At 42.7% G+C, this 23575-nt stretch overlaps 1 protein-coding gene and 1 long non-coding RNA gene across 7 annotated transcripts; one reads left to right on the top strand and one right to left on the bottom strand.

Annotated features, from left to right (window-relative positions):
- Positions 1-667: 667 nt before the first annotated feature.
- LOC125984240 (synaptopodin) lies at positions 668-13614 on the bottom strand. Of its 4 annotated transcripts, none has more exons than XM_049746233.1 (4): positions 13455-13614; positions 10010-11160; positions 4832-6840; positions 668-3338 (listed from the first exon to the last, which is right to left on the bottom strand). In XM_049746233.1, exons 2-4 carry the CDS (start codon positions 10167-10169, stop codon positions 2082-2084), a joined length of 3426 nt encoding a protein of 1141 aa, XP_049602190.1. In that variant the 5' UTR covers positions 10170-11160; positions 13455-13614; the 3' UTR covers positions 668-2081. The 4 variants fall into 4 exon arrangements, with proteins under 4 accessions (XP_049602190.1, XP_049602196.1, XP_049602197.1 ...); XM_049746239.2 differs by having other exon boundaries at positions 10010-10255; positions 13455-13572; XM_049746240.1 differs by lacking the exon at positions 668-3338 and adding an exon at positions 3968-4693 and having other exon boundaries at positions 13455-13613.
- LOC125984690 (uncharacterized) lies at positions 9165-21046 on the top strand. Of its 3 annotated transcripts, none has more exons than XR_007487034.2 (4): positions 9165-9381; positions 11996-12102; positions 15574-15686; positions 15854-21046. It is a non-coding gene; the product is annotated as an uncharacterized lncRNA (long non-coding RNA). The 3 variants fall into 3 exon arrangements; XR_007487035.2 differs by lacking the exon at positions 9165-9381 and adding an exon at positions 11563-11716; XR_007487036.2 differs by lacking the exon at positions 9165-9381 and adding an exon at positions 11563-11907.
- Positions 21047-23575: the final 2529 nt, after the last annotated feature.

Below are 23575 nucleotides of genomic sequence, written 5' to 3'. Positions count from 1 at the left end.
TCAACGCCACTGCAAACTATAACCACAAAACAATAATAACCTTTGCCAATAACAACTGTAAAAATATTTTATAAAGTTAAGAGGGGTCTAATAATATTGTACACGTATACTGGTATACGACCCAAGGTGCTAGTGGCACAACTATTTTATCTGGATGCGTTTGGTCATTTGAACTTCTGTCTCAAGTCCTACAGATGGCAGTCTCGGAACCTGAGATGAATGTGAATTTGGACCTCTGAGGCTGACATTTTGGCAAAGCACCTTTCACAAAGTACGTAAACAACTTTCAAATTAAAATGAATGCCAGCAGGTGTGAGGTCAATTTGTTGGATGCCCGATTGCTCATTATATTCCTATTTGGCTAACTGATAGTGGCAAATTGCAGGTTTTCATCTGTGTCCAATTATTCCCAGCTGATTTATTAGATAATTATTAAGGGGCTATATCATAGGCCTTTAGAGCTTGTAATGGACCAGATTTGATTGAATTAATTACCTGAAGTCTGCAGTAAGACACACAACTTTGTAATAAATGTCTTAAAGGCAGAAGTTAATAAAATACATTGACATGCCGTGAATTTGTTGTAGTCTATTTTAAATTACAGTCGGTACTGGGATTTTTCCTTTACTATAGTCTTGTGGAGATAAATAATTTTACAAGGCTATACTTGTGTGTCACCACTTTATTATTCAAAGATTTCCAGATATCATGCAAGTATGGAATGTTAGTTGTGTAAAAATGCAATTGCATAATCACAGAGCCATCAAAAAAGAAATGCTTGCCAAAGTCCAAATGAAAAGTGTCAGGAATGGTTGGCCTGTCCAGAGTCCTACTGAAACCAATCCATTGACGGCGACAGGTTTAATCCTGCTGAAGGTCAACACCAAGCAGGTGTCCATGCCTATCAAAAAAACTCAGTTGATGTGCTGTGTTTGCTGACAAATGGTGGGGCAAGATGTATGTAAGGATCGCTTTTCGGATCCACGCTGTTGATTTGAAGGCCACGGCCACTTACATCCATTTTGGCAACTAACTGAATTGCACAAAGCGCTATTTTGAGACAATCCAGAATGAAATCGCTTCGTTTTGCTTAGGAATGAAACGAAACTTGCAAATCAAGTTGCCAAGAAAAAGCAACTTACCAAATATGAACAGGAACGTACTCCGCGTTCAAAATACATTTTAAAAATCCTTTTTCCGCATATTCATAGATGTAACACTGAAAATTGGTTTAACAGCAAATTGGGGAGGGAGTCAACATTACATTACAGTTGAGCCACATTCATACAAGCAAGTCCTTCAGGTAGCATTAAAATCGGTCCAATATGCCAATGGTACAGAAAGGGGTCCACAACATTCAGAGAGGTTTTCTCACCCCTAGCAAATAAAGAAACAAAATAACAATGAATTTAAGAAGTTTGGTCAAATGCCCATCCATTCTAAAGTCCTTTCATTTGCACCAGCAATTAAAAGCTTGGGGAATTACTCTAAAAAAAAAATTGAATGGGTGACTAATGCCACATCACATACCCTCTACTCTCTTTTCTGTCTCTGTTAAGTTTACATTCACTTCAGCAAATGCAATAAAAAGCAACATACAGTATGTACACTATGTTATACTGAGTATTGCACTATGTATGGCAATTTTTCTTGGGTTATAATAGACATACACTGCTGTCATGTGTGATAGTGTGATTAGTGATTACCACTGTGCTGCATAGTATTAGGAACATAATAATCCATGTGGCCATTAATAAAGTAGGAATGTTGCTTTGAACAGTACACAACGATTGTAAAATTCAAAAAGTAATGATCAGTCATTGCTAATGAGCTAGGAAAGCTAAGGTATGCTCCTTGTGAGACTGTAAAGTATAACATTCATTCAAAGTGAAGTGAAAAAAAATCTTTGGTTAATGTGTCCTTTTAGTATGCCGGAAGCGTACAAGCTACCACAATTGTTCATGCAAAAAGCTTGTTCTTGTCACTGTAAGGCCTTAAGTCACAATCGGTTACTCATTGAACTATCAATCAGGAATTTTGCTGCTTCGAGATGTCTCAACGTAACCCCGGTAGTTGCAAGCTCACAGGTCGGTGGAGATGGTGCTTTTCTTCACCCTCAGACTGCCGCCCCAACCGCGAGGACAGGTGTTGTATGAATGCATGCCAGGCAACCGCAGGCCCGAGTCCTCGGACTCAATGGACGCATCAGAGTCAGTTAGGGAGCGTGTGTTGTAGAGCCTCACGGGGGAGCAGATCTGCTGTGTTGGGGTTGGTGGAGGACTGGTGAAGGTGGGCGACTGCCCCCCCAGCGGTTGTGACTGGAATGGTTTGCAGTCATAGCCATGGTGGGAATATCCCACAGGCGAGATGGGTAAGCTGCGAGCGCTCAACGCACCCGGCGAGGGGCTGTTCTTACGTTTGGCTGCATTGATTATGTTCTTTGCCAGCATTCGATGGTTAGCCTTTGAGTCGAAATTATTGTTGATTGGGGACATGCAGCGACTGTCCTTGGGTGGGGGAACAGGAGAAGAGGCAGAGGAGATGGACAGACGGTGAGCAGAGGGGAAAGACAAACTAGTATGAGAAAGTGCAGGAGACTGGGAACGTGAGCCCCAAGGTGGTGAGACAGAAGAAGTGTTTGTTGGTGGTTTGGAAAGTTTGGAAGTAGAAATAGCAGAAGTCTGGATTACGATTGGTGATTGACACCTTGGACTCCAAGGAGGAGAACGGTGAGGTGCAGTTGTGGATGTTTGAAATGGTCTGGAAGAAGAAAGTGAGGAGAGGGTGGACTTCTCGGTGCTCGTGCTCACCATGGGAGACTGGCATCTTGATCCCCAAGGTGGAGAGATTGGGGAGGTGTTTGTAGATGTTTTAGACGAAATATGCGAAGCATGTGTTGATTGCAAACTGACTGCCGGGGACTGGCACCTTGAACTCCATGGTAGCGAACGAGAAGAATGGGATGTTTGGAATCTGAAATCATGACCAGAGGAATGGGTGGATGATTGGATATTCCGGGGTGCCATTGGGGATTGGCATTTTGAACCCCAAGGCGGTGAACATGGAGATGTGGATGTAGAGGTCTGTGGCGGCCTGGAAGCTGACGAAACTGTGGAAAGCTGAATATTTTGGCTGCTCATAGGAGATTGGCTTCTTGTAACCCTTGAAAAAGGAACGGGTGATGTGACCGATCGGCCGGAGGTGGTTGCAGGGGGACGCTGTGTTTGAAGACCAGACGTCCACGTTGTTCCGGCAAGACAGTCGGGGCTGCTGAACTTCCTTGTAAGGCCCAGCCGAGTTGCACTGGCTGGTTCAGTTGCGGAGGGTTCCCTTGGACTCTGTTGGACCACAACAAATATAGCTTTTTACTCCGCAGGCCTTTTTAAATACGGGGATTCTCTTCAACCTAAATAATATTTATCATAATCACAGTGGCATTAAGGTCATAGCCATGAATTTTAATCCCCTGCATTTGTTTGTGCCACTACACCAAGCCAATAGCCCATGTCGACCTAGTTTTATATGCCATTCTCAGGTTACTGTGAATATGCATGGCCTTTGCAGGCAGGGATTTGAGGTTACTTGGCCGAACAACATGTAAGCACCCAATAAACATTATCAAATACTATCGCATCATCTCAATTTAATAATAATGTGAAGACTTCTCCCCCATGAGGAGCTTTGTAAAAATTTTGTTCTTAGAATTTCCGAGCCCTTCATGACCAGTAACATGATTTGCATTCTCAGTGTGTAACAGATAGTGAGGTAACTGGCAAAATATTATTCAATCCATCATGTTATGAAATATGCTTGTGTCGACATTTATATATGCAAAATTATCAGTCATTATTTATTTAGGATGAGCAAGGTTTTGCAGTGTCGGCAAGAATGCCAGGAAAGTTGCACATTCATTAAAAGTGAAAGTAAAATATGAAATTGGAAAAAGGAGGAGGAGGTCACAGACGAGTGAACGCATAAAGCTTTAATCAGAGAAGAAGTAATTCACCTAAAACACAATTAGAACACAACGTGAATGAAGGTTTAGGAAGTGAAACAGACATGCAAACACCCGGGGAAAAAAAATACCAATGACTGATTATTTCCTTTGAACAAACCATTCTGTAATTGCTGCTTGAAATCCTGAAAATAAAGTTGATGCGGGTCCCGGAAGCAAATTAGCACGCACTCTGCAGATGGTAAACATCAAAGAATCGAAGTATTCAGCAACATTTGGAGTAAAAAATGGTGGTGAGAAGAGCAAATTACTCTCCAGATAGAAAGACATAAAAGGAATTCTATGGCTGCATTTCCACTTCAGCGAGCAGCATTAAATTGCAAATAGCAGCTCATAAAGCAGATACCACATCTGTCAAAGTGCTTTGTAACAGCATCACCCTGCTCCTCAAATAACTAAAACACACCGTGTGGAAGAAGGAAAGCAACGTTGTTATTCATTTTATTGAGATACTCAAGATGGAGGCATTTGGGTGCTATAGTGCCTTGCAGCATTGGGCACGAAAACTCGTCTTATCATGTTAACACAGTTTTATTTGAACTCAGGTTAATCCCTCAGGTGTTACCTGATGAAATCAGCAACTTTAATTCAAATTGCCGTTTTTGTTTTCTCCCGTGAGGAATAACTTGGCGTTTATGTTATGTGAATATGTCACGTCGGTAATTCCATTTTGAGGACCTTAAGGGAAGCAAAGGAAGAGGAAGAGGAAGAAAACACAGCAAGGTGCAGGTATAAGGAAAATGGTTCACATTTTATGACAAATAAAGTTGAGCAATCACCACGTCAAAGCTCTTAAAAGATAAAAGGCCTCCACACCTGTGCTTCAATCCCCGCTTTCTTGGCAGAAAATCTCGGCCTTGGTGCCTGAATCCCCAGCCGATTAGATGACACATGGGCTGGAGAAAAAGCAGCTGATGTCTTTCCACAAGACGGATTTTCTGGATATTCTACTCTTGTGATGGAGCCGACCGGAAGATGGGGAGATTGAAACTGGGTGCGAAAGAGAGTGGCAGGGTTGTTAGGCAAGGAAGTCTGTCGAGAAAAAGTCATTTCGTTTTTGGACTGAGGTGCTCCTTTCGGAAGGGTACTCAGCGGGTCTTTGACTGGCTTAAGGATGAAGAGTGATGAGTTTAGCTGGTAGGGTCGGTGTTTTGAGAGGTCCATCTCTATCTTGGAGCAACCATTCTCAAGAGGAGGTGTCTCTTGAACTTGTCTCGCTGGTGCTGTTTGTCTTGGTTTTGGCTTTGCACTTTGTTGGGCTTTTATGTTTTGTGCAAGTTGAGCGCACATGTCCGAGTTTTTCGCAATAGCTTTGACCCTACCCGGCATATTGGATGGGTAAACCCAAGATGGTGGCAAAGACATTGTTGGAGAAGGAGATCTAACATGGTGACCTGCCTTCTGATTGTCAATGACGTAGTTCTCCATTCTTGACCTACGCTTGGCAAAAAGCTCTGCGCCTTTTCCTGATGCATCATTCAGGGTCTGTTCTGGTTTGTGTTGTACTCGTGTATAGGTTCTGAAGCTCTTAAGACAAGAGGCCCACTCTGGGGCTTTGGCTTCTTCAGCCCTGTCATCCTCTTTGGCAAGGAAATTGGACGCTTCTGCACCCAGAGCTAATAACTCCTCCTCAGATGCGGGATCAGGCACAGATCTATGCCTATGCTTCTTCTTTTCATCCACCCCTTGCACCATAGAAAGAAGCTCAGGGTTTGGCGATACAACCTTCTTCTCTTTGAATGTGAACATTGGCTTTTTTGTTGGACGCTTGGCAGCACTATCCTCAAGAAATCCCGTTTTGATTGGTGGCGCTGACGTCCTCCCTGAACAAAGCTGAGGAACGAAGGTAGAAGGCTTTGGCGCTGTTGGTGGTCTGTATTGAGGAAGGGGCAAAGTGGCACTCTGAGATGCAGTAAAGGCAGCAGGTGGTGGACAGTTAGTGTTAGACGCAACAGGTGAACTGATGTAATCGCTTTTTGGAGGCTTGTCGGTGAAGGCCGGTAGAGGAGGTGTGGTATATGCCAAGGGAGGCGGAGGTGAAACCACCTCTGGCTGGGGAGCACTGAATGCAGAACGAGAAGGAAGGTTGTCCGTGATAGGACTCGTTGCCTCATGAAACTGCACCGTCAGCGGTGAGAAAAACGGCCTGGCAGTTCGATTGATGATGGTGGTCTGCTTCGAGGTCGACACAGCAGTCATCGGAGGCCCATGGCAGCCATTTGAAAGCTTTTCAAGAGGAGCTGTTCCCGGATGATCTCCATTCATGGCCGCCTCTCTCTCCATTAGACTCATTGCGATCGGATTTGTATTTTCTCTCTCGGGTGGAAGCTCATCCACGACTTTGCCTTCAAGTTCTTTGTAGATTGGATCTTGTTCTTCCTCCTCCTGCTCATCTATTTCCTTTACGGGGAGGAAATGCCTATCTTGGATACCACTGGGCTCAGCGACATCTTCTTTGACATGGCGGTTGCCTTGTTCCTCCATGTTATCAGTTGTTGCTGGTATACTCCCGATAGACACAAATAGTGGGCTGCTAGTGCAATTCTCGTAGTTTAAGTCTTTGTCCTTTTCCTCACAACTTCTCTCTGCCCATGTTAGTTTGCTACATGACGGGTTGGCTTTCACGTTGCCACCTTTGTCCTCCTTTGAGCACACGCCACCGCTTTCCAGTGTAAAGGCGCTGACCCTCTGCTTGCGCCGCTTGAAGAGTTGCACGCCTCTGGAACTGGAGCTGGAAGGGACGGTGAGTTGAGCTGCAATGATGTGGCTCCTCTGGCGGGCCTCTTTTAGCTCCTTCTCAGATAAGCTAACACTCCTGGATAGAGCTGTCAGAGGGAAAGAAAAATTAAAGGGGCACTTTGGTGAGTAAAAGAAAAATGTAGGTCATCTTGTTTGATTTATGGTCAATCACAGCGACTTGCTTTATTTACTTCTCGAAAATTGAAACAAAGACGAACGACTCCCTAACCACCAAATTGAATCTCATTGGAGTGCTTTGAAGAACAGAACGGAAGAAAGTAACGATCAACTGATTTCAAAGAAACTACAAGTTTAACTTTATTGACCAGAATTTAAAAGCCAGTGGTGTCCATTTGCTTTGTGTTGCTTGAAAAATTATAGTATTCAGCATGTCTCTGCTTAAAATTATGGTTTGTTTTCTGAGCTTAAGAGTTCCATTCCAAGCAGCAGAGTTATTTCCTCTGCAATCTGGTCAAGTCCCTCCCTGAGCATTCTTCCACTGTGGAGAAAACCCCCTGCTTAAACTTCCAACATGACTGCTTTCTCACTGCAACAGATTCAAAAACCTCAGTTGTTAAACACGATAAATTAATATAGTCTTATTTTAAAACAAAAAAAAAACTCCAAGAAAGTATCATTTGAGCTGCACATTATTAACTGACCTCCCAAATGGCATAATTTGATGAATAACGTAAAGTCGAAGGATAATTACTGGTTCCGGCCACGCGTCATTCATCTCATTCATGTAATTCTGGCCGACGGAAGAAATATCAAGTCTCTTCAGGAGGTTCCCATGGCAACTGGAGGAAGCATGACTCATTCTTTGTTCCGTACATTGATTTATTCAGACAGCTACATTATTTAAAGTAATTATGTGTCGTTCCAAAAATAATTACAGATTGTCATTTATAGCTTTTATTGTCACTGACTAAAACTGAGTGCACTAGACGCATTTGTAATTGATTCTTCCAAGTTAAATGCCCTTAAGTGATCAAGAATATAAAATGTGAAATCCTTTTATGATTGAATTTAAAATAGTATAAATGTCTTCATAAGGTTTATTAAGATTTGAACTCTCTTTTAAAGGCTGTCTGTTGCGTGTCCCCAAAATGACTTTTATTAGGCTCTATCTTTGAATAATTTTGGCCCAGGGACTGTACCAGAGCAGTGAAGCTTGAAATGAAATGTCTTGACTATAAACATTTGCCTCTAGTGGGAGCCAGATTAGTTATCAGGTAACATACAGGTGCAAATCCAGGCACATGATATTCACATCATCGACAGAGTCTCAAAATAAACGCAAGTCTCCCTGGTCGCTCGCGACTAAAATTGTTTTTGTTTGTTTGTTTGTTTGTTTGTTTGTTTGTTTGTTTGTTTGTTTGTTTGTTTGTTTGTTTTTTATCTAAATCAATCTAAGTTAATTAATCTACCATGATGACAGTCATTAAAAACTTTACAACAATGAAACGGAGAGTATGTTCATTTGCATAATTTTGAATACTTTTTACATTTAAACAATTGAGTTCCAGTACTTTCATCAAAAACTGTTTACGGAAGATACATGTCATCAAAGTAGCAAAAGTTAGCAAAATGTGACAAATCAAAGTTTAAAATCAACAAAAGAGTTTCCTGTAAGTTTGTGCCGGCTATCCTACTGTGGCGTATTTTTTTGTCTTACCTTCCCCTGTCACATTGAGAGCTCTGCCGCTTTGTACGTTCCAACGAGTTTTCCACAGAACTGCGTCTGCTGGCCTCACACACCCCTTTCTGTAGTGTGGCACAAGCTCCAATTTCCTTTTCTTAGCAAGTCCAGCAGCACACAGAGAGGGAGGGTGTCTGCAGCTGGAGCCTGCGCCGCCTGTCTGCCTGCCTGCGACTCTGTTGCGCTACTTTTAATACGGCTTCATTTCTTAAAAATAAAAAATAAAAAAACCCTCAGCAGAGCTTATGGCTTCTGTGGAGACACTCTGGATGTCAGCTCTGCCTTTTGTTCTGACAATTCAAGAGAAGCGACCAGTCTGTGAGCGGCTTATCGTCGTCTAATGTCGAATGACAGCCGAAAAGTGTTTGACCCTCGTTGGAAAGGGAGATACTCCGGTTTATGTGCATACGGATTAGTGCACAGAGAGCGCCGAGCCCCAGTGGCTGACCCCCGCTGCCCTCCCTGTCCGTCTGTGTGTTGATTACGCACTCTCCCTGAGTGCCTGGCCTCTTTGAACCCTCTGGGCATAAACTCCAACCTGCCGTGGCTGGGATAGGAATTTCCTGTCCTGCAGCGAAGACAAAACTCAAAGCCCTGAGCCATGATATCAAATTGTCCACGCCCACTATCTCTCACCACGTCCAATTTCACGACCTCATCCCTCTGCTATCGGCCCCCTTCCCCCCTCCATGGGATAGAAAACTCCCATACAACGATGGGATTTTCAAGTCAGAAGGCTAACCCTGCATTTTGTGTATCAAAGGTCAGATTACCCTGTCGGATGTTATCTTTCGTCAGGCACTGGCTGCAGGCTGAGCGGGATGACAGCCACTGGTCCCAGTGGCTGTTGTGAGAAGCGGTTTGGAAAGGCCAGGATTAAAAAAGGTCCTGGGATCTCCTGGACTGAATGTGACCTAAACTCCAGGTGAATCCCATGGGAGGATAAGAGCCCAGAGGTTAAAACCAACCCGATAGTGTTTCTGTGTCAAAGGTCTTTGCGGATGTGTAAGCCAACATCAAGCTGTTTCTTAAGCCGTGATGCATTTGGTGATCTCTATAGCAGACACTTAACTGGTCACAATATTAGGTAGCGCACAAGATAATATGGAGAAAGAAAGTAATTATTCCCCAAATTGTTGCAAGATCTTGAAGTGTATCTAATCCAGTGTCTTCCGACTGAATTGTTCTTGACTCGAATTATGATTCAATGTTTTCACTAATAATGATTTTTGACAACGCAAGGTTTATTTAATAGGGGCTGAAGCGGCTTAGTCAGACATGGCTGTCAGTCGTTGCCCTGTACATTTTATTGATTACATTTCCATTGCTGACGGGCTTGTGTGAATTTTAGCTGTATGGAAACAGATGTTTCGTGGAGCGTTTTGCCTTCTCCAGTTACACAGAAGGTGGAACCTTTTTGGTTTTGACGTTTTGCCTTCCACCACTTTCCTTTAAGCCCCCCCCCCAACACACACACACACACACACACACACACAGACCATTTTCAAAGACACTTCTCATCAAGTGAGGAAAGAAAGCACACAAACACTCACTTGTTTTGCTGCTCATCTGTTCCGTGTTGAGTCTAGTCATTTCATGTGTCACGTTGCACTCCACAGTGGTGCTTTGCGTCGCCTGGATAGATTTAGTCAATCCTCCTGGACTCCAGCTCACTCCTCTACGCAAAGATATGTGTCCTTTCTCCATCTCCATTGTAACTCCAAGTTAAAATCACAGTCTTTTATGGAAGTGTTGTGTCCCAGTTGGATCGAAACTCTCTGTTGATGCTTTACTCCTTACTGGAGAAAAGCATAAAAACAAAAAACGTGTCAAGGAAAGTAGCTCAGTTTTCCAATTGGCTACTATTGGCCACGGTCCTGCTTTCAGCACAAATCCTTCCAAGTGTTTTCTTGTAGTCGCAATGAAAAATGTCAAAAAGAAATGCGCTCTGGCTTTTGTCTTCATCAAATATAATTCTCTATCTAAGTGGACCTCCCTCTCGGGCCTCGGCAACGTTTCCCAAATGAGTCCCGCTGGACGACTGCCACACAAAAATTGCACAATTCTGGCATGGAGAGCCGAGGAAACAGCCCAGTTTTCTCTAATATTCCTTTTTCTTTTCCCAGACGTTGCTCTTCCTCCACATCTATTTCAGTCACCAAAGCATTCTCTCTGTCTTCATCCAAATCTCCGGCCCCCAGATTATTTTTCTTTCAGCGAAAAGATCTGCTCTTTATCTTGGCGATCGTAACTCCAGTGTGACATGAAAAGGGAGCTGCGCTTATGGCAGTTTCCTGCTGTTTGGTGCATGTGAGAAATAACATGTCACACAGCAAAGGTCATTTCAAAGACGGCTTTGCACTGAAGCTTTTCAATGGTTTCATTTGGGATTATGTGTTACTTTTTTCATATATGAGAGCCAAACAAAGTGTTTACAGCAAACTGCTTTTTTTCCACTGGATGACAGGGCTTGCGGTGTAGTAACTGACATTAATACTAAAAAGCAAAAAAGGAAGCCATCATCATGATTTGGGTTACACTGTGGTCGGCAACTGTTTGGGTCTGTCTTCACTTTGTTTATATTTTTTTTCCCGGCAAATGTTTTAGTTTTCGTGGCCTCGTTTTGGCTCAGACTCAAAGTCTTTCTGAAGGGAATCTGGTGCTTAAGTGCAAAAAGGCTACGTTATGTCCTCTCCAAGGTAACCTGCAAAACAAGAGAGGAATGGTTTATAGATCTGGTGGAGCCCTTGGCCGAGCATCAACGAGATAAAATCGATCACCTTCTGCCAAGCTACTTTTAAGCTGTTGAGCTGGAGAAAATAAACCGCGATTTCATGGAATTTTCAAGCTAAAAAAATGTCTTGAAAAAGCAGTCACGCTGTTTCAAAATTAGGTTTATTCGTACAGGCCAAAGTCACAAAAGAGTCTCATTCAATTTATAGACTTACCCTGACCAAATTTTTAACCAATGTGCTCTTAATCTGACTCTCCTTGAAGATACTGAAAAGCCGTCTTTGTTTTTGGACATGAATCACCATGGTAACACATTTTCATTTAATCATTATTATGACTAAATGCCTTTCCGATTTTGCTTTGTGATATTTTTTGCAAGTGCAATACAACCCTTGATGATGGCGGTGTATTCATAAGGAAAAGCAGTCGGACATATGCGAGCAGAGTCATAACCTTGAAGACAGTCAAAACAAAACGGTACCCGGCAACAAAAAAGCTCCACAATTTGGCATCGTGACGTGATGGGGGTGAGTGAGAGCAGATGAAGGCCGGCACTGTTTAGACTCTCTGACAACAGCTCTTTGAGTCTCGCACGTCTCACAGATCTGGATATCATTGGAAGACTGACATTATATTATTTTTTTTCGTCATTCCCCAACATTCTCATGTCCATCTATGTTCTCTAATAGCCCCGATATGGCATTGCTTCAAAGCTCTCGTGAGAAATGCACACCCAACTAATTGTACTGTTTGTGCTTTTCATATTTGACATCTGATGTCATCTCCCCTCCTTTTCCGTTATCTAGCCACCCATTACTTTGGACTTCAAAAGCTGCACCACTGTGCCCACCTGCGCTGCTCAACCGCAACTCCTTCGCTTCTCTGCACCACTCAGTGACCTCCATGATTACAGGTAGGGATATCATTTACAGTCTGGGCCCCCGGAGGCCACTTTAGGGTGTAATCACAGCGCTCCTGTTCATTGTCAGTGAATGATGCATCCTCATGTAGACAGCCATATAAACTGTAAGCAGTCTTCTAATGTGCACGCATGTGGGATACGTGATCTGTGTCGTTGGAACTACTTTAAGCCTTGAAGGTGTATCACGCAATAAGTTCATGAGAAGGCCTCGATCTCCACACAATTGACACCCTCAGGGGGTTACCGTGTGTCTGCTATATTTTACTGTATTTACCTGCACACTGAACATGTGCAGCCCTCCAAAATGTTTGAGCTAAAAATGCTGAAGGATTTTGTTTGACCTCACACAAACAGTAGGCAATTCAATGCCTTCTTGGCAAGCTGAGGAATGAGTTTTGGTTGGACTCCAAAACTGGCATTCCTGGTTCATAACTCCTGTGGGGGGCGTGATGGTCAACATGCCTCAGCTTGTGCTAGGTGATGACTGACATCTAAAAATTGGCAGTGTTCCAATGAATATCATGCATCTTGCCAAAAGTATTTTATTTTATTTTCAGGAAATAATGGGGTGTGGGGGGGAGCAGCCTCGGCAAACGTTGTTTCCCGTACATTTCACTCCCCTCTTCCACAAGTAGAAGAGTTCAAGCAACATAGATTGACACTTGAGGGGTAGTGTTTATGTTTCAGTGCCAAGAGGGAGGCACCATGACCTGAAAACTGTTAGACATCAAAGGAGTAAAGCACGTTAATAATAAGTATTATCAGTACTATAGCGATGCTTTGTAATGTGTCATGGAACTATGTTGAAAAAAAAATACTTTGAGGCAGTCAAGTCCTGTGATTGCTCACAGACCGTCAGCAAAGAAATTTTATGAAAATGACAATACTATATTTTAAATATACTAATTAGGGTGTATGAAATTAATATATGCTGCTATATCATTTGCGATCTATCTATCGATCGATCAATCTATTTATCTATATCAAATAGTTAATAACTTAGTTCTAAAATAATATAAGATTTCTTAGGGCTAAAATGTAAGTAAGTAAGTAAGTAAGTAAGTAAGTAAGTAAGTAAGTAAGTAAGTAAGTAAGTAAGTAAGTAAATAAATATATAAATAAACAAATAAATAAAAGTTTCCCCTGATGTAACATACTTTATCATCACAAACCGTTCTGGATCGCAGAGCCACAGTAGCAAGACAAGGAACCCTGCAAGTCACCAATGAGGGTAAAACAGCTCTCCCCCAACCCCCCAGATGTTTGCCGTCTCCTCCAAACTTTCTCTCCTTTGTTTCAATTACCCACTTGTCCGCGCTCTCTAAACAAAGATTGCAACTTACCATGGAATAGTCTGTAGGTGATTTGATCTGCAGCAGCAGTATTCCTTGCTGCGGGAGTGTACTGGTTCCACTCACTGCAGCTCACCTGTACTGTGCCGGGGTCAGTCTGTGTGAAGCAGCAGCAGAGGAGACTGCCCCCTTTTTCAGTTCCTATATGACTCTGCAAATCCCCCCCAACCCCCACCCCCGCTCCCGCCTCAGTCATGAAACAGACGATGGATGGGGCGGGGTGGAGGGTCATCTGGAACATAGAAGGCTCTTTGTCTGGGATCTTTTTCATATGGTTTCCTTCAAGCTTGCATACTGAACACATTATGCTATTATATATTTTCAGATTCAACACGAAGATGCTGAGGAGTATGTGGGCCCAAACTCTTTTGTACCCTCCCTCCTTCCCTGTTTTTAATTTTTGACCCAATTTTCAGCCAAGAGCCAAACAGGCAGAGTAAATGTAAACAAAGTTTCTGGGAGGAAATAAGAACACATCGATTGTGTGATTCTTTCTAGTCTCATTATGCATACACAGTGAGTAAAAGCCAGATTATATATTCCAGCAGCAAGCGAAAAATCCACCAAATATGAAACTCCATCCAAAAGTATACATACGGTATTGCTGAAGATTATGTTGGAAACCTGCAGTGACCTTGACTTTATTTGGGAAAAATAGAACCATTACAATTCTCATGACTCCCACACTGTGATGCTTATCTGTTCTCCCACAGTGAGGGATTGTCATAATCATTTTGTCAAAAAGCACTCAACACATTCTGACATATACATTGATAAGTACGTTAATGGCCATTTCAAAGAGTGTAGTGTATATGGCTGGAGGCAATACTTCAAGCGGCATATGATAGAAGTGTAGTCAGTAACTGGTGCGTGAAATTCCGAGTCGGATTAGTTTATTTATGTTAACATTAACCCAAAAACAGGGCAGCCGTGGGGATAATTCCAAACAGACGCGTCGTTGTCATGAAAAACAAATGCCCGGTGCCCACACGTTTATAGTTTGCATTCTCAGTAATCTGAACAATAACTGACAGATGTTTGAAGTCCATTTTAACCTTAATCCACCAAATGAAAATTTCAGTTCTTATAGAGGGAGGGGCAACCCAAGTAGGCCCACCTTTAGCCACCCCCCCCCCCCCTTAAAAATCTGGGAATACTTGAACAGTTTAACGTTGAAGCTCCCGCATAGTTCACAGTCTTTGTGCAGTTTCAACAATTACCTTCAAAAAGTAAGATTTGAATTCAATAAATAGGATCTTTCAGTGTGTCACAACAACAGATACTTTGACATCTCTGTACAAGAACATCAATTTATGCATGTTGATCCCGATTGAGCACTTTTTTTATTTATGGAACCCGTAAGTCAAACTGCACCATCTGCTGATGTGATAAACTTTTACAGTTATGCTTTCAATTGATACATAGACAAATGGTACAGTAAACCAGGAGCTCCACGGTGGAGTTTAACGGATGGATGGATGGATGGATGGTGAATCTGGAAATGTACATTGGCGTTAAAGCCACAATGTGGAAATATTTCTTGAAGGCTTGAGCAGTAACATCTTAATTGCCCTCCAGATGTTGGATAAGCCAACTTTCAAGTTGATTTCTTCTTGCTGTGGTTCTGGAAGGTTTAGAGACAGGCTTCAATAGATATAGCAGGAATATTGGATCAGTTGCTTCATAGTGCAAATGGACATATGGATGATATTTTTACTCACCCACATTGCCACCTTGTAAAAACAGAAATGAGGAAAATGTTTCCACCACTCTGTCTAATCAGGCCTATGGCCTTATGGTCCTATACGCCAAGTTCGTATATGAGGAAAGGCCATCAGGACAGATGTGTGCTGTACAAAAGCCAACTGCTTTATCATGTTAATTTTGTGATCGTGTGGTCAGCCTTGGCCATACATAGCCAAGATGTCATCGTTTATAATACCATCCACAGGCATGACATAAAATGTGCATATATGCAACCTTGCTCAACACAACAATACACACAGGAATAAATTTAATTAAATAAAAAGCAATATTTTCATGAGCTTAATTTACTCGATTGTGCCTTTTTATTTGCCATTGCTTGACTTTTGTGTATATCGTACTGCAGTCTGCATGGATGGATGGATGGGTGGACGGACGGACAGACGGCGTAGCCAATGGTGACCACAGCCATCATGTAGCTGTGCCCATGGTTTGCCCATGGGCATCAAAATGTACTCAGTAAGTACTTTTTCTGGTATGTCTGCTTCAATGATTGGCGGCCCACTCCCATTGCCTGGCTGTCACATGAGCAGTTTTAACACAGAAATATGTAGTCTTATCAGTTTTGATTGAATGGGTCTAACTGGTGATTTTTTTGTCTGAACTTTTTTTCCCTTCCACTACAGCTTACCTGATGGATGGTCTCAGCAAGGTGCTCACACAATCCATCACCTCAAGGCTTCTCAAATAACATCTCTGCTGCTTCTTCTCCTTCTGCCAACACATCTTTCCTCCTGCTTCCACTCATCCTCACTGTATTTTTCTAAACTTATCTTTTTCATCTCCTCACCTTACTCACACGTGTCTTCGCAGATCGGTTTTCGCACTACTTTATCATTTTTCCTCTTGTGATCCTACTCGAGGACGACACAGGGATGTAGCTGTTAACAGATCTCTCAAGGCTCTGAGGTTTGGAATTTCAAATGTTGTACCATGCGTCTCTTCAAGATCAAAAAATGAACGGACAGTTCCTCTTTAGACTGTTTTCCTAATTTTCCCCTCAATTACTGTCTCTTCATGACCTTTTCAGTGTGCGTTTCCCCATTTGACCTAGCCTGACATGTATACTATGTTTTAGACCCCTATGCATCCCGGAGCAGCCATTAGTGGTGGCATCTGCTTTTCCTTCTTCTGCTTCTCCCTCAGTGTTTTACTTTTCTGGTGTGGTGGCGTGACTCTGTGAAGGGCAGATGTGCTTTGGTGTGGGAGCTGAGGGGAAATGTTAGCACACATTTCTTCAGAAGGTCACTTCACGGACAAACAGGAACGGCATGAATTTTCCAAGTGATCTGGTTTGCATTGCCTCTCAAGTGTGATCCTTCTACACCGCCCGACAGAGGTTATTCGACAGTTCACCCAGTCCTGGGTTGATTGGAATCATACGGAGGCCCTGCTCCGTCGACCCCGGTTACATCCCTGTGGATGGAATGGGATACAGTGACGGGGCTGTTCAAAGGTTTATGCAGACAGAAAGGAAGAAAATTCTGCAAGTTTGTCAACGTTTTGGGATGTGTTGATGGTATGGGATTGCAATCGGTCTGCTCACCGGCCCTATGGCTATTTGATAGCCATGTAAAAGACTAATTCAGTTAAGGCACGGTCATGTTTCACTGTTTCCTGTGTTTATTTTCTGTAGAAGAGGCATCTGTATTTCACATGCAAACTGCCTCAGACTAGTCTGAATGAGAACATTTTAAAAAAAGTTTTGTTGTTTTTTGTCGTGAGTGGGTCTACATAACAGAGGCACACAGAGAAAGTTAAGTGTTTATTAAACACAGCCTCACCTTACAGTCAAGTAAGCACAACAACATCAACAACACTAATCTGATGTGTATCAAATTCATAAGACTTTTGCATTTTCACTTTAGAGTACTGCCAGTTCAGGCACTAATCGGCTAAGTGCTGATTTCGGTGACAGACTAAAACCCACTTGCTCTGTCTTTTTAAAGGTTCCCGTCGTTCCCTCTCATGACTGATCAAATGCCAACCGATGAATATATGCAAAAGTGTACGTAGATATACACAAAACTGAATTCATTCATTTACAATTAATGATGCCAGCCTGGCGCCTGCTTATTGCCCCAACAAACCTTCAGAATCCAATACACTATGCCAAATATATTCCAGAGTCAGACTATGACACAGTTTTGTGGTCTAAATTGCTTCCACAGACTGGGCAGGGCATCCAAGAGTGTTTTTGAAATGGTTTGTGAGACTTGAAGCCACAGACCCATTAGTGACAGGACCAGCATACAAATATTCATGCTTATATAATGAGATTGAGTCCAATCTGCAATCAGTTGGCACTATTATGGGTAATGTTAGAGTCATACAGGGTTCCTTTTTAATCGTTTGGAAAACGTAATAATAATAATAATAATAATAATAATAAGGTGTATGCAACATTGTCTCCCTTCTGGCAGGGAGGGAATACAGGCCACAGCCAAAGAGTCTTCTGAGGTTTTAGAACGCAAACCTTAGGAAATGGACAGAGTTTGAACCATTTGCATGATGTCATGATTCACCGTTGTAGAAAGTAGTAAAATAAAAACCTAGTAGAATTTTTTTTTTTAGAATTAGAATTTCTGTTGTATTTTCTTTTACAGGAGCTACAAATGTAAAAAAAATTGTGTGAATAACATATGGTAAAAGAAAGACGTGTGAGACATGCACCAACGTCGTCATCTTTGTCATTATAAGAACGTGAGATGAATAATGACGGCTTTTTTTAATTTCTTTTAACTGAAAAATTAATCCAATTCAAATTGACATGGCAAGGTAAAAAATGCAATTTCCAAATTTCAATAAGGCTCCAATTTGGGGGTGACAAAAGCCCCTACTTCATTTAGGTCCTTTTTACATGTGTATATGGTTGTTCTTATCTTTTTTTGTGTACCCAGAACACTTTACTTCTATTTATTCAAAACTGGTTAAAAATATGACCGATTGGAGATCAACCTGTATCCCATAATAGAGTTTCGATGACACAGCAAATCTCAGGAGTGAGTCGTTGAGACAACTGCTGTTTTCTTTACTGCAATTTTGCCTGGTTCTCATCACATATAAATGCAATCCATAAAAAAAGATGTTATCTAGTTGAAATCCACACTCATCAGTGTTCGCATGCCACCGACAGCCAATTCAAACAAACGCCGGATGTTGCTTTTCAACTCATTGTTTCCATGTAAGAACAGTCCAGCAGCACCTAGTACATGAGCGTGGCTTCAATAATGTCTCCCATGGGATGTTCAATTGTTATTACGTGACACAACAGAGCATTTAATGTGGTACTAGGAAACATACTTCTCATTTAGTGTTCGTACTCTCATCCATCAGGCCAACACATTATAGATTGAACATTAAAAGAACCAAACTAATCCAACTGTAATCCATCAAAAATGCACAAACATATGGAGAACAGCAAGCGACATCCCTTCTGCTTCTGTTTGGTACAGACCATTCCCATGGAAATGCCTTTCTACTTCGTACTGGGCCTCCCAGCAGATGGAGTGGAAACGAGTCCCAAATAGCCTCTTGTAAAGAAAACACATTCACCAGAAGGCAACCCAAATTTACCAGGAGATGAAAATGAAATGACATATGCTGCCAAGCCAGCTAAATTTATTTAAGATGGCCAGGCAAGGACTTTATTAATCCAGCAAATGACATCAGTACACCATGAAAGATCTGCTCCAGTCACTCTGAATGTTAAATGTGGTGTGATGCCGGGAAAGCAGCAGCCCTTGTTTTGTGTGTGTGTGTGTGTGTGTGTGTGTGTGTGTGTGTGTGTGTGTGCGTGTGTGCGTGTGTGTGTGTGTGTGTGTGTGTGTGCGTGTGTGTGTGTGTGTGTGTGTGTGTGTGTGTGTGTGTGTGTGCGTGCGTGTGTGCGTGTGTGTGTGTGTGTGTGTGTGTAAGTGTATAAAGTGAATTTATTTGGATGTTTATCACAGTGTTCTCCAGCAGGCTGACCTGATTTTTAAACAATTAACACTTTGATTCCAGATTAGTCTAACATAGTGATTAAGTAACTCTGTGGACTGAAAACACTACCCACTTCCTCATCTTAAAGTCCCCCCCCCCCCCACACACACACACACACACATATGCACACACACACACACACATTACCCCCTCACATGTACTGCAGCTGCAAGCAATTAAATTGATTCGTTCATACCTCCAGCCATCTGGGCCCTTTGCTCTGAATTAAGAAATTACATTGGATATTTTCCATTCCGAGGGCTCGTATTTTTTCCTAGGACACAAGAAGCTTTGTTACACATGTACCCGCCCTGCCGTTCTGCATTTCTCAGGGCAAATAAGCCACTGGAGATCTGTTCTGTCTCAAATGGGAATATTTGACTGTAACAAGATTTGCTGAGGAAAGTCTAATATGAAATGGAACATTCTTGTGAGTTGAAGCAAAAAAAGGAGAAATATACTACTGGAATAAAATATTTGAAGTGATATGAAGACGAAGAAGAATATTTTTTTACCTGTTACTGGCTAGTATGAAGTTGTTGCAATTTCCCTATTGATTCCTAAAGACCAAAGCTTTCGTAGGTCTCGTTGAATGTTTTGCCAAAGTGGCGGTAATGGTTGTTTCTGCTGTTTGCATTAAAATTCCTCACGGTGTGCTGCTCTTGTAACTACCACGGGACAGGTGTAATGAGCATACATTGACCCGCAGAGGATCCCATTACTTGGGAGATGAGTCCAGATACAGCAAAGGACACATTGTGGCCATTAAAGAGAATCAATGGAGGCCAACAGATGGGTCATGGACAAGCTACGTCACTGGATGTTTTTGGATGGTTATTTATCGTCTCTGGTTAGGAGATGAGGAAAGAAAGGCCATTTTTAAAAGCACCACTCTGAGCCATCCACCAGCTGCATGACAGAGGATCAGTCAGACGTGTTTTTCACTGCATCCTGGGAAAGTCGTTCTCTAAAAATGAGCTGTCACATCCATGGTCAGCCTTGTTTTTATATATACATAATGATGAATACATTTAGCACTTTTCCACATCCCGGGATAGTACAAATGGAGAAGAATGGGTCCCTATTGGTTCACATTTTTTTAAAGCAAATCTACTTACTGTAATGGACTAAGGTGGTTGGTAGACACAAAGAGCAGCACTAATGAGAATAGGTTGAGACCAAAGCCTCGAAAGGAGATACAAAAAATAGACACAGAGAACATGACATAACGTGACGCAAAATTAAATCTTATTTTGGAGCTTAAATGTAGTAACTATTTATGGTTGGTGTTTGAGTTGTCAAATTTTGAAAATAGGATAATACTTAATCACATAGGCGTTAATTTGCTGGAGGCCATCATTTGCATTAAATAGATGACAAGTTAACAAGCTGTTGGAAAAAATATGCGAATTTTGCTATATTAGCAAGACTTTACACACACTGTCCAACAATACTAACCAGAATGTTAATAACATCCATCCATCCATCCATTTTCTGAACCGCTTAGTCCCCACGGGGGTCGCGGGCGTGCTGGAGCCTATCCCAGCCGTCATCGGGCAGTAGGCGGGGGACACCCTGAACTGGTTGCCAGCCAATCGCAGGGCACACAGAGACAAACAACCATCCGCACTCGCACTCACACCTAGGGACAATTTGGAGTGATCAATCGGCCTACCAAGCATGTTTTTGGGATGTGGGAGGAAACCGGAGTGCCCGGAGAAAACCCACGCGGGCCCGGGGAGAACATGCAAACTCCGCACAGGGAGGGCCGGAGGTGGAATCGAACCCGCACCCTCCTAACTGTGAGGCGGACGTGCTACCCAGTGCGCCACCGAGCCGCCTGTTAATAACAGTTTCACTAAAATGCTCCAATTTAGTATAATGACTTGTACAACAGTGGTTTGGTGCCAGTAAGAGAGATTCCAAAACACCCCAATTCAAACCTCAAGCAAGAATTTCCCCTTTTAAAGCTACTTGGATGTAAGGAAAGTTTTGAGTCATCCCCAAGAGTTCTCGTGCAAACTTAATCTCTGTGTTTCTATTTAGGATATAAAGAAAGGGAGATTCCCAAGTGTGACAGCATTGCAGTCTCTAGTTGTAGAAGTAGTAGACTAGACACACACACAATGGCTTGACGTTGACAGTCACAAAAATGTTGATGAATGGGAGACAGATGCTCTTGGGTTACTTTCACTTCTCCCTTTGATTCTGTTCCTTCATGGGGAAGCTTGGCATCAAACGCACAGTAGTTTTTATTGGATGTGTTTGTAGTAGATCTGAGGTAGGGAAAAAATGATTTGGTGATGAATGAGACAGATTTGACCACAGTTACCTCAGCTGGATGGGTCAGTGTCATTGCTTGGCCATCTGTTCATGAGCCACCTTCCCGACACCCTTGGCAGAATAGCGTCAACTACATACAGTAGCATAGCGTCAAAGCGCAAAGATAAATCTTTTCAAAACTTTTTGATTCAGCTGAACATAGGGACTGTTTTTGAGATTGAAAATATGGATAAAAGGTGGATGTTTTCTCGTTACAAAAGTGTGCACAACCTCTTGTAATTCCAAATTTATTAGAGACAAATATGAAAGCATGTGGGAACATTTGTTATGGCCCGATGAAACCCAAGTTGGACCTTTTCGGCAGATTTCTAAAATGGATATTTGGTACAAAATCAATTCATGCTTTGGGGCTGTTTTTTTATTTTTCAGCTGGAACCGAGACCTTAGTCAAGGTGGAGGGAATTACCGTATTTGCCGGTGTACAGGTCGACTCGGTGTATAAGTCGACCCCCTAAAATTCGACGGAAATTTACGATTTCATGATATATCCTTTGTATAAGTCGAGCTCAATTGTTGCATTATATTAAACTTCAAAATTCAATATGCGAAATTTATTGACGAAATGTGTTCAAATTCCGGGAGGCCGTGCGTATGCGGCTGTTTATAAGCACCACGGAGGAGATCGCGGCCGGCGAGCTCGCGCACGCCGCCCGGCACCAACGGGAGGCCGGAAATAGCTCCAAGCCGAGCGGATCGGCACTTTATAAGCACCGCGGAGGAGATCGCGGCCGGCGAGCTCGCGCACGCCGCCCGGCACCAACGGGAGGCCGGAAATAGCTCCAAGCCGAGCGGATCGGCACTTTATAAGCACCGCGGAGGAGATCGCAGCCGGCGAGCTCGCGCACGCCGCCCGGCACCAACGGGAGGCCGGAAATAGCTCCAAGCCGAGCGGATCGGCACTTTATAAGCACCGCGGAGGAGATCGCGGCCGGCGAGCTCGCGCACGCCGCCCGGCACCAACGGGAGGCCGGAAATAGCTCCAAGCCGAGCGGATCGGCACTTTATAAGCACCGCGGAGAAGATCGCGGCGCCTCATTGGACTTCCAGCGGGCCGCGCACTCGCGCACGCCGCCCGGTTCAAATTTTCTAAGTGCAACGCACAATGAGATGCATGAGAAACGGCCTTGGTTACCATCACATTTGAAGCGATGAATACGAAGTTAAATTTTATGACTCGGTGTATAAGTCGAGGTCGATTTTTTTCGGTCGATTTTGGATCGAAAAAGGTCGACCAATACACCGGCAAATACGGTATGAACAATTCCAAAAAGCAGTCAGTGTTGATAAACACAACATCGAGGCTTCAGCAAGAAATAAAAAATAATATCAGGAAGAGTCTCCAAGATCAGTTGCACTTTATTTGGGGTTTATTGGGGGTACTGCGGCAGGTGTAGTTGGTCGTTGGTTGATTGATTGACTTGTAAAGGTCATAGGTCACATGAGTGAAACAAGTTTCACAACAATTTATCTTGGTCTCAGGAGTGTGAACACTATTTATAGCCACTGTAGCAGATGCCTCCTCAATGTTTTCATAATGACAAAGTGGCAACTGATTTCTCTTTTCTTTTTATACTTGTAAAACTAATGAGTATAGTTTTATGTTTGTTTAAAGACAATAAAACTTTTAATTGCTCACTGGGGGAAAGACAATACAAGAGAAGAAAGCACACCTTTTTAGTCTTGTCTCTAAGCATAATGTGCACCACTGAGTAAGTTTTCCATGACTCGCTGTTCAGCTCAGTCATCCTCACCTCACACTCACATGAAAATGCAAATGTTTTACGTGACATTATCCCTCCAAAGTGGAGCTTGTAAGGATAAGCCCATAACATAAGAGCAACGTGTGCGGTTGTTCAATGAGCCTCAGGTGTATTCAGTCAGTGACAGCAGCCATATGTCCTCGACGGGATATTTGAAGGATACGCTTCACTTTCGACACGGCCGTCCTAGCCCTCAGCTTCGTCGTCATGAGAGCAGACAGGCACTTAGTAAGGCAACACAATGTGGAATGATTATCCACACGG

The sequence above is a fragment of the Syngnathus scovelli genome, chromosome 1 (genome assembly GCF_024217435.2).
Source record: "Syngnathus scovelli strain Florida chromosome 1, RoL_Ssco_1.2, whole genome shotgun sequence".
NCBI classification, from domain to species: domain Eukaryota; kingdom Metazoa; phylum Chordata; class Actinopteri; order Syngnathiformes; family Syngnathidae; genus Syngnathus; species Syngnathus scovelli.
The sequence above is the reverse complement of the archived record's forward strand: the minus strand, read 5'-3'. Positions and strand labels throughout refer to the sequence as shown.

Bases quoted from the DNA above. Each gene is read 5' to 3' on its own strand.
- LOC125984240 (XM_049746233.1), bottom strand. From the start codon at position 10,169: ATGGAGATGGAGAAAGGACACATATCTTTGCGTAGAGGAGTGAGCTGG. The intron at 6,841-10,009 runs GTGAGTGTTTGT...TCCCTCTGACAG, and splicing joins ACAGATGAGCAGCAAAACAA to CTCTATCCAGGAGTGTTAGC. The intron at 3,339-4,831 runs GTGTGGAGGCCT...GTGGTCCAACAG, and splicing joins AAGCGGGGATTGAAGCACAG to AGTCCAAGGGAACCCTCCGC.